At 40.4% G+C, this 11,274-nt stretch overlaps 1 protein-coding gene across 1 annotated transcript; it reads right to left on the bottom strand.

Annotated features, from left to right (window-relative positions):
• Positions 1-4,816: 4,816 nt before the first annotated feature.
• LOC125515799 (54S ribosomal protein L37, mitochondrial-like) lies at positions 4,817-6,757 on the bottom strand. The gene is made up of 2 exons (XM_048681302.1): positions 6,601-6,757; positions 4,817-5,512 (listed from the first exon to the last, which is right to left on the bottom strand). The coding sequence occupies exon 2, from the start codon at positions 5,491-5,493 to the stop codon at positions 5,104-5,106; it is 390 nt and encodes a 129-aa protein (XP_048537259.1). The 5' UTR covers positions 5,494-5,512; positions 6,601-6,757; the 3' UTR covers positions 4,817-5,103.
• Positions 6,758-11,274: the final 4,517 nt, after the last annotated feature.

Raw genomic sequence — 11,274 nt, forward strand, 5'->3', positions numbered from 1 at the left:
CAACAAAACATGAAGACTCCCGGATAGAAAATGAATAAATAAAGAAGTAAAGACAATATTTACAGACAAAGACACATGGCAAGTGTCAATGGGGTGTTTTTAGCCTATTTTTTCCATTTGGTTTTCTGCTTGTGGTACATACCCATTTTTGTTCTGGTTTCTTGGTGGTTGAACAATATTGACTTGCATCTTTACTAGCTCGCCGGCCGTATGATGCTGTTGTGGACATGGGCTTTGTGACCTGTCCAATGGCTCACTGACTATCTTTCCTTTTTTTACCGTGAAAATATGAAACTCTAGAATTATGTGTTGTACTAATCTAACCCTCGTAGGGGTATATATAGAGCACATGAGAGAGGGATAGGCTTGGAGTACAAGGCAAGGTTGTTTAAATCTATTTTATATGTATTACATATTTATTTCTAACTCTTATTATCTCTAACATTCCCCTTCAATCGTAGGGAGTGACACGAACGATTGCGACTAAACTCAAAGTCTTGCGCTTATGTCGTCTTCTCCGCTGCGCCATCATCAACTGCGTCGGCACGTAGGGCGGTGACTATGTCCCCTTCTGGTGCCTTTCTTGTCTCTCCTCTATTCCCTCCCGCGGTCACAGCGGGAGTGGCGTGAATGCTAGTGACAACGCAGACGACGTTGACTAGAGAATTGCCGATGAGTTGCTGTAGACCAAGTCATTAATGTCGATGTCGAGGTAGCTGATCATGGTGATGTAGTCGTGGCCGATGGGTAATCGTCGTGGATAATGAAGCCGCACAAAGCCGGAGGCGTAAAAAAATGTGCTATGTTGTGGATGATGGGGTTGCATTCGTGGATGATGCACCTTGCGGATGTCAGAGGGTGTCGTCAGTGATGAGTCCACCGATTTTGCCAAGACCGAAGGAAATCCATCGAGCACACATTGGTTTTGCCAGAGCCGTGTTGGCATGTAGCGGTTGCCACTATAGTGACGCCGTGTCGATGCAGTCATGCCGTGGTGAATGACGCGGTCAATGCCATCGACGAGGTCGTGTCTTGCAGAAATATCTGTCAGAGAACGGCAGGTGTCCATCTTGTGGGCGAGGTAGTGGGCAGTGTGTTGATGATGATGGTGATGAAGATCTTGACGATGAAGTGTTGGCGCGGCGTCGCAGTGACATGTCAACGATAATGTATCGCTTGCAAGATGTCAATGTTGTGTCTTGCCAGAGAAGTCGATGAAGCATTGCATCTGGTTGCACACCGCCCTAGCGTATGAATGATCGCATGTCGTGGTTGCTTCTTATAGATGTGCTCGACGATGATCTTGACTCGTAGTCAGCTTGATATCGTGGTTGGGCTTGGTGTAGTTGGCCTTGATGCAGTCCAGATCGATCGGTGCAGTCGGTCGGCTCGATGTAGATGACACGTCGGCGGACGGGTTGATGCTGTTCCGCTGCTGCGTCACGTCGGGGCTACTGGTGCGGCACGAAGTAATCACGTCGAAGCAGAAGAGCCTGGTTGGAATTTCGGCATGCATGCATGCAAGCATGCGCACATGGCCAGGAGGGAGTCAGGGCATGGTTGCCGCGTGTTCTTCAAGCTTCTGTGCGTGCACGGACTCATGAGGCTGCCTGCAGGCACGCCGCGTTGGAGCTGAAGGCCCGGCGCCGTGACGCGCGAGGCCGTGAACGACGCCACCGCGTTGCTCGTGATGAAGCTCCCCGAAGCGCTGACTCGTGTGAGATCCACATGCGTGGGAGCGATGGATGTCGATGCTGTTGCCTGGCCGTCATACTTCTCCATGGTAGGCCTGACCGACGAGAATTATGTCCCTGTTTGCCGGCTCGTACGACAGGCCGCAGCTGCTCCTGGCTTGCGTCTCCGCACGTGGCCGCCGGCGAGTCGATGGAGTGCTCAATGTCCATGCTGCGATTTCTGCGCTAATTTTCACTGGATTTTTAAAGTTGTAGGCTTTATTCGTGGCTAAAAGGAATCGATCTAAGAAATGCGGAAAAGTGAAATTTGCACGCAACAATATTGGCAGCACAACCTTATTGGCGGCACAACCTAAAAGGAATCGATCCAAGGAATCGTATTTGGTGACTATGTTACATCAATCGTATTTGGTGATCTCGAAGTATCTGAAGTATAATTTGTACACAACAATTGCAGCTTTGCTAAATGAGCAAAGATATGGCCAAATTCACCAAATACGACACCAATATTGGCGGCACAACCTTTTATTGGTTATAGGAGAGGGTAGTGTGAGAACAACGTATCAAAGGAACAAAAGCTACCAATTCCCAAAGAAATGACTATTCGAAGGATAACACTACAACGCTGCAGCAGATTGGTTGCCTCGGCTGTCAGGTTGTAAGGATGGTGCATAAGCTGAAAATAGTTTGCTTTGTCCCGCTTTATTCCTCAGAGTGATCTCCTCAGTCGCACAACAAAAGTTTTGATTCATGGTGGAGGCGACATTCTTGAAGGGACCCTCATTCCTCTCCTTCTAGGTGGTCCACTCTACAATCTAAACGAGGCAGCTCCAAGCACGCCTATGATGCTTCGACCACTAGTTTAGTTGTGAGGTGGTGGCGGCCGGTGGTGCGAGCGCGGGCATTTGCTTGCAAAGCTAAAGGGCGTGGTGCCAAAGCTCCTGGACGAACAAGCAGAATACCAAGAAACAAGCAACGTTCTCCTGGTGGTCATGACACATGGCACATACCTAGCTATGCGGCCAACCATGTTGCGCACACTTGTAGCCTTCTACAAAGAATATTTTCCTGAGTGCCTTCCATTCTTAACACACAAGTGCCTAAGCTTAATATGCGATATTTTTCGCAATTGATATAGACAATCTTCTTTTCCAAAATCACAACCTGAGTCGTTTTGGTTTGGGTCAGTTGGCTTTGTAAGGAGAGGTAGGATATGTGACATGTTATATGGAAGGTTACAATCAAAGATACGTGATATGTCCAGTGCAGTTTCCTATATAAGAACCTAATTAATGGAAGGTTGGTGAGCTTTCAAGAACCTAAAATTACGCTCACCATTTTTGTGAAGTTGGTATTTTGGATACTGAAAAGAATTAAAGTTGTAAATTTCACAACATGCTTATTATTATACTCCGTCCGTTCACTTTGTGTTGGTTTGGATGCTGCTATATATCATCGCAAAAGAGCAAAGATGGATAGCTACATGAAACAGGACTACATTTAACGACAGAACATAGTGCGTTGGCATCCTTTATGCGAATTGATCATACTCACGTGTGGGAAGGTTGATGGGTGCATTAGCTACCACCTATTTGCCTCACATTAAGATCATATCTTCTGGTACAGAAAAGGATAGTCGCAATTACCAGCATCCATGTGTATCAGTACAATAGTCTATGTGAGTTTTGCTTCGGTACACCCCCTTAAATGTTTACACGAATTTTTAAGGCACTTATAAAGGTGCAGAAGAAAAGTTCTTTCCAGGTTCCATACAATGAGTTGCCACCTACCACGAGACAGTGTGTGCTAACAGTGTGGCGCATCACCTGATCTTAAAAATTGTCCCCAAGCAGCAGGGGAATTGGTACCTCCAATTTAACAGCATTGCACGTACACCTGATCTTCGAAAAATGTTTGGTCTGAAATGACATTGATCTATTTGCGTCATGTTTATCAACAATCAACGAACTGTGCTTGGCAAATTTAACTCAGAATTTTGATTCTTAAATCCAACATTTTAGTAATGATTTTATTCTAGACAAACCCAGTTTAACCTGTCGATTGCAGTATTACATGTTCACAACCCGCAAGAGAACTCACTATAGTATCTGGGTCGTATTTATCAAGCCTAGGAAAAGGAGGTTTCAGAGAGAATACTAGGCCAGTAAAACCTGCAAATTTCGCTCATTTGAACAAATAACGTATCTGCCAGTTCACTATGGTAACAAAACATGAAGACTCTTTGAAAGAAAATAAATAAAGAAAGAACTAAAGACAATATTCATAGGTAAAGAAACATGGAATGTGTCCGCGTGTTTTTGACCTCCTTTTTCTCTTCGGTTTTGTGCTTGTCATACATGCCTCCAGTTTTCTTCTGGTTTTTGGTGGTTGAATAAATATTGACTTGAATCTTTACTAGCTCACCGGCCGTATGATGCGGTTGTGGACATGGCCGTTGTGACATCATTGGCTTACTGATTATTATTCCCTTCTCATTACATCTTTATAAAGTCGCAGTTAATAATTTAACCTCAACTATAGCTGATCTGAAGTCTACATATATATAGCTCCACAAACAATGGACAGTACTACGAAGTTCAGAAAAGGTCTGGCTATCCTCTTATGCGCCTGAAATTTGGGGATTAATGAGAGTGCAGGTTTTAGATAGATATAGCAAAGTTCTAACATTTAATCAGAATTTTGCTTCTTCTTATCTGGTTATCAGTTTAAGGTTGATTGCAGTAGTTATTACAGTAAAGTTGTTGGCGTTCTCTTTTGCTATCAGAACTAAACGTTGCCTCTACTGTATGCTCAGGAACTGAAATATTGTTATTTCTTTGACAAAATACTCTGGTTGCACAAACTCTCAGCAAATGTTGGATCGGACTCTAATATGTTGAACGCATGAGAGAATGCAGCGTGAGGATGCACAACATGATTTTCTTTTATCACTAAAGATCATTGCAGTTTGTGCTAGAAAAGTAGCATTGCAGTGCTGCTCCAAGTTACAGTCTCCTAAATCACATTCACCAATTATTCAAATGAATTCATGAGTCTGATGCAGCATAGTCACCCTTTGCTAATTTTGCAAAGCTGTAATTTTTGTGTGCATGTTCTACTCATATTCAAATATCTCTGTCTTTCTATTGATAGGCTTAAAACTCCTGCTGCAAAACAGTGTACCAAGCCAAGCAAGAGCATGGGAAACTTCCTACAGGATTTGCTGCAAGATACAGAAGTTACCTCTAAACAAGAACATGACAAACAGCATGTTGGTCACATAGCCTACATTGTACTGAGCCAAGCAAATAAGTCACTCCATTATTACCAAAAGTAACTAATAAACCTTGTAACAAAAGACAGGACAATATGCTTACTTTGACCACTACATGAGATGTGATTCTCCTGATCAGTTCTTAGCAGTGAGAGCATTGTTTTCCTTGATCCTAGCCCGGTTGTCCAACTTGACGAAACGCTTCAGGTCTTCATAAGGCAGTGTCTTGGCATCTTTCCTCCGCAGCTCGCTCAGCACAGGACGCTTGTCAACCAGGTGCCACAGCCAGTCAGGGTACTCCGAATCTGGTTGGATCTTCGGGTCAGAACCCTCCTTCAGGATATTTGCCCCAAACACAGTTGTACTCTTCATTTCTTTGCTGAGCACAGGTTTAGCATCAGCCGCACCACCTTTCCCACCCTTCTTTCCCTTGGCCTGAGCTGCAAAGCCTCTTATCCCGACCAGTTGAGCTGCATCCCTTGGAGTAACTCCATGCTTCAATGCTCGTGTCCAAGACATTGCCATTCCTGGGTTGATATTTTAGCTGCATATATCAATCAACAGAACTAAGTGTCAACTCTGCTTAAAAAAGAATTAAGTGTCAACTGATAACATGAGAAAACCACCAATGCTGACAGAAGAAAGAGGTTCAAAATCTGCAAACAATTTAAGGCATTTGAACAGAGGGTCATATGTGTAGAGACGTGTAAAAGGAGTATGCTGAGCACATGAGACTTAATAATGAAAAATCAGGTTTGGGGCCTTGCTGTTGCAGCCTGTTCCGGCCAGGCGGCCATGAGGTTTTCACTTATACTGTAATATAAGGAATTAAACCTCGAAAAGCTTACATGTGTTATTTAAGGCTTGTAATTCTGCCTCCAAGATTTTTACTGCAACTTATTTCGAAATTACTATGTTGATCTACAGAATACACGAATTTCACATGATTAAAGATGATGATGGTAAGATATAACCATCATTCAAAGTAAGGTTCTTGCCAGGTAAAAACAGTTCAAACAACATTCAGATTCGAGCAGCCTGAAGTCCTAAAGAACATCAACACTAGTTCCAGCATCAAGCCCCAGCCAGAGCAAAATGTAAATGATCCCTCTGTGTAGGCCCCAGTATGGCATCATTCACAATATTTTTCAGGTAATAAGCACCACAATGTGATTAGCAAATTTGTCTCTGAGTTCAGCAAAAGTATGAGAAAGGAGAAGACCAGATATGCCCCCCATCAGTTAACACAAGTTTCTTTCTTGTTGAAGCAAAATCGGTTAAAACATACTCCCTCCGTCCGGAAATACTTGTCATGAAAATGGATAAAAAGAGGTGTATCTAGAACTAAAATATATCTAAATACATCCCCTTTTATTCATCTTGATGACAAGTATTTCCGGACGGAGGGAGTAAGACACTACTTCCTGCATCAAGCATCAGCCGACGCAAAATAAGAAACATGATCTAATCCTATAGACCATCTACGCCGCCGCCGCTGCCTTGCTGCGAATGAAGGGATAGAAGAGGGCGCAGGCCGCGCGCAGACAGAGAGAGGGAGAGAGAGAAGAGGGGGGGGGGGGGGGGGGGGGGGGGGGGGGGGGGGGGGGGGGGGGGGGGGGGGGGGGGGGTGACCTGCCGCGCCGCCGCCCTAGATCCCGCTGCCGCCGCCGCGAGAGAGGAAAGTTGAGGGCAAGGAGTAGGGTTTCGTTTGGGGGAGGGTGAGACGAGACCGACAGTTTCTCTTGTCCAGTTTCTTTTTTTTTTTTTTTGAGAGCGCTTCGCTCGTCCAGTTAAGCCGGTAGATTTTGCCACTAGGGTGAATAGTACTTGTATATATCGTCCTTTATTGAATCTTTCACTCGGTATATAATGAAAGTCATTCCCTGGCAAGCATTTTTATACAAATACAATTACTTAATCATGTTGATTCCAAATAAGTTTCAACAAAATTTAACTTAAAAAAATATTTATAGGGTGAATGCGCACCCGGGAGCACCAAATTCGCTTCCGTGCTACAGGATAATACGAAGAAAGTATAAAAAACAACGATTAAATGATTTTTCAATTTAGTTACACGCGCGCAATGGCGGAGCCAGAAATTTTATGGAGCCTGGGCAAGTTGAGCCTAAATGTATAACCTAAAAAGAGTATAATACACCAGAGGTCTTAAAAGTATTCCAAATGTGTCAAATAGGTCCTAAAAGTTTGAAATCATTCACCACGGGTCCTATATGTGTATTTTGCCCGCGCCTTTTAGGGCCTACTTGACACACTTGGAATACTTCTAGGACCTCCAATGTATTTTACTCATCTAGAAATCAAAAATCGGGTATTCCGATATATACAACATATAATGTAGCACCAAAATTTCAAACTTCATATCCAACAAAATGTAATTTTAAAGTAAAGCTATCCATATCACATGTCATTGTTCAATTTCTTCCATCACGGTCAAAAGGATCTCTCACTTAATCATTTTTGGCAAAAGAAAGACGTATAACCAACCTTGCATAGAAGCAAACTCATTACGTTGCCAAAGTCCTGGAAGGCACTACAAGATAAAAAAAATGAATTTGTAATTAAAATAAATTTATTTGTGAAATGTAAATATATTCAAAATAGAAAGTTTGTAAGAATAGAGATGGTCAAATGGAACATACCGACAATGCGCTAAAGAAAAACATGAGGCAATGGAGACTTCATTATAGTAAATGTTCGAATAATATGTGGTACCACAAGTTCACAGTACAAAGCTACTTGCAACAGCTGCATATATGTATCATCAAATATTAAGTCTACAGTAAAGTAAACTAAAATCAGTTATATATTTCTTTCCCTCCTACCAGCAGAAAAACAACAAACTACACATCAAGAAATTTGCATCCTATGACGTAACCAGAAGGTAGAAATATTGCAGGTTGCGACTTCTTACATAGTTACCCTTTCTATAATTTCCAACTGCAAAATATATATTTTTTCTCTATACTGTGCAAGATCACGACATGAACAACAATGCCCTTGGGAGCACGTACAAGCTGCTTTAGCATAGAAATCGGCACGTATGCCTACAGGTTACGAGAGAAGTGCATATTACACCCCCCAACTCTAGCCCTAGTCTAATATACACCCCAACTCCAATACCGTCTAATATACACCCCCAACTCTTAAAACTCGCCATAATTCAACCCTCCCCTCCCTGTTGACCGGTTTTGATCCAGTTTGACCAGTTTTGACTGAGTGAACAGTAAAAATAAAATGTTCCAAGTTTTTTTTGAAAACATTCAAAAATACTTGAGATGTTACATCCATAAATACTTTTTTTTTAAATTCAAAAAATTTCCAAGTTTTTTTCATCGCGTGAACAGTAAATTAAAAAAAAATCACCTTTTCAGCATGTTTGGACACCAGAGTAAATTCGAGATGTCCGTAAATTCAAATTTTTTTTCAAAATTTCAGCTTGGTGAACAGTAAAATCGATTTAACCCTTTTTTTTGCATGGATGATGTTTGAGCGCGTGGTGATTTTTTTTTAGAGAAGTGCATATTACACCCATCAACTCTAGCCCTAGTCTAATATACAATCTCCAACTCCAAAACCGTCTAATCTGCAACCTCCAACTTTTAAAACCGGCCAAAATTCAACCCTCCTCTCCCCTTGACCGGTTTTGACCGGGTCTGACCCGTTGACTGATGAACAGTAAATTTGAAAAAATAATTGGAAAATTCATAAAAATAAAAATAAAAAATTTGTAAATTCAAAAAATAGTTGGGAACAAAATTTTAAAAATAATTTCGACTTTTCCATCATGCGAACAGTAACTCAAAAAAGGTTCGAACTTTTGGAACGAAAATTTTCCCTCGGTCACTGTTCACGCAGTGAAAAAATGATTTTCCTGATTTTTTACTTTTTTGAATACTGTTCACGCTGTTTACAGTAATTCAAAAAACAAATCCCGACGAATTTTGTTTCCAATTTATTACCTCCGGGTACATGTAAAAAACTGAATTTTTAATACTGTTCACCGGTGAAAAGTCGAATTTATTTTTAAAAAATTTTGTTCCCAATTTTTTTTTAAATACTGTTCATCCAGAGGCAAAAAATGCTTTCTAAATTTTTTTTTTCTGAATTTTCATTTTTTCCGAACTTACTGTTTATCAGTCAATGGGTCAAACCCGGTCAAGGGGAGGGGAGGGTTAAATTTTGGCCGGTTTTAAGAGTTGGAGGTTGTAGATTAGACGGTTTTGAAGTTGGGGTTGTATATTAGACTAGGGCTAGAGTTGAGGGGTGTAATATACACTTCTCTCTTTTTTTTGGATTTTTTCCCGAATTACTGTTCACCATGCTGAAAATTTTGATTTTTTTTTCGAATTTACGGACATCTCAAATTTACTCACCTGTCCAAACATGCTGAAAAGGTGATTTTTTTTGAATTACTGTTCATGCGGTGAAAAAACTTGTAACTTTTTGAATTTTGTCAAAAAAAATAATTTTTTTTGTTTTTAAAATTTTTGTTTTTACTGTTCACTCAAGTCAAAACCGGTCAACAGGGAGGGGAGGGTTGAATTCTAGCCGGTTTTGAGAGTTGGGGGTGTATTTTAGACGGTATTGGAGTTGACGGGTGTATATTAGACTAGGGCTAGAGTTGGGGGTGTAATATGCACTTCTCTGACAGGTTACAGGCCACCACAACAAGTTCATATATTCATATCAATCCCAATGGAAATCGATTTTTTTTGAAACTATGATGATTTTTATAATAAATTCGGAAACTATACACCTAATGGAGAAAAATCAAAAGTATCACCCCCGTCGGCCTCTTGTTGGCCGAAAAGGGACTTTTCGGTTTTTTGAAACTATGATGATTTTTATAATAAATTCGGAAACTATACACCTAATGGAGAAAAATCAAAAGTATCACCCCCGTCGGCCTCTTGTTGGCCGAAAAGGGACTTTTCGGCCTCCTGTTGGCCGAAGAGGGACTTTTCGGCCAACCGTTGGCCAAAAAGTACTTTTCGGCCAACAGTTGGCCAAAGAGTCCCTCTTCGGCCAACACCTGCTCTACTGTTTAAAAAAATTTCATATCAAATAGGATTTTTAGTATTTTAATTTGATTCTTTTTGCATTAGATTAGAAATTTTATGAAGTTTCTGTAGATATCAAGTTTGACTAGATTTGAAAGTTTGAATTTAATTTTTTTCATGAATTTGCTCAAATAACTAGATTGCCTATAATTTGAGTTAGGAGTATTTTTTAAGATGATTCTTTTTGCTACTGGTTCTTTGTGAATTTGTTTATCAGTAGTAATTAATTGGCAAATTTTATAATTATTTAAAATTAGGTTTTTATGAAAACAGTTATGTTTTAGTGTTTGTTAGGTTTTATGCTATTTCTTTTAATTTTAATTGCTTTAAATTTTATTTTCTTTAGTTTTTTGACATATTCTTTTTGTTTCTGTTTAGTTATCAGTAGCTATTTTATTTGTAGTATTTTTTTGTATTTTATTTATTTTATCCTACTAGAAAACTTGTTTTGAGCTTCATAGGAGTTTATATTTAAAAGTGCCTTGTAAATCTTGTACAACCATTGCCGTTTTATACATGAAAAAAAATACTTTCCCGCAATCTTTTTCCCTCCATTTTCTTTGCCGCCATTTTATTTCCCGCCATTCTCTCCCGCCACACTAAGGAGTGCTGCATCGACGGAGGATGACGATGATGCCTTCATGTGGAGTGTGAAACACTGTGTGAGAGAAGTCATAAGTGTGAAACACTCTCCGATGATGATGACGAAGCTGCAAACACTTATGACTTCTCTCAGACAGTGTTTCACACTCCACCAGCAGCACCGACGCAAGAGACACAGACCGTGTCAGACGATGTTATCTACGATCGTGGACACCATGAGGCTCGTTTTATAAGTTGAGAAGTGAAGATGGCGAGAAAGAAGATGGCGAGAAAGAAGATGGCGGGAGAGAATGGCGGGAAAGAAAATGAAGGGAGAGAATGGCGGGAAATAAAATGGCGGGAGAAAATAAAGGGAGAGAATGACGTAAAAACCTAATTTTAAATAATCCTAAAATTCACCAATTAATTACTACTGATAAACAAAGTCACAAAGAACCAGTAGCAAAAAGAATCATCTAAAAAGAATATTCGTAGCTCAAATTATAGGCAACCTAGTGATTTGAGAAAATTCATGAAAATTCAAATTTAAACTTTCAAATCTAGTCAAACTTGATATCTATAGAAACTTCATAAAATTTCTAATCTAATGCAAAAAGAATCAAATTAAAATACTAAAAATCCT

Source organism: Triticum urartu, chromosome 6 (genome assembly GCF_003073215.2).
Source record: "Triticum urartu cultivar G1812 chromosome 6, Tu2.1, whole genome shotgun sequence".
NCBI classification, from domain to species: domain Eukaryota; kingdom Viridiplantae; phylum Streptophyta; class Magnoliopsida; order Poales; family Poaceae; genus Triticum; species Triticum urartu.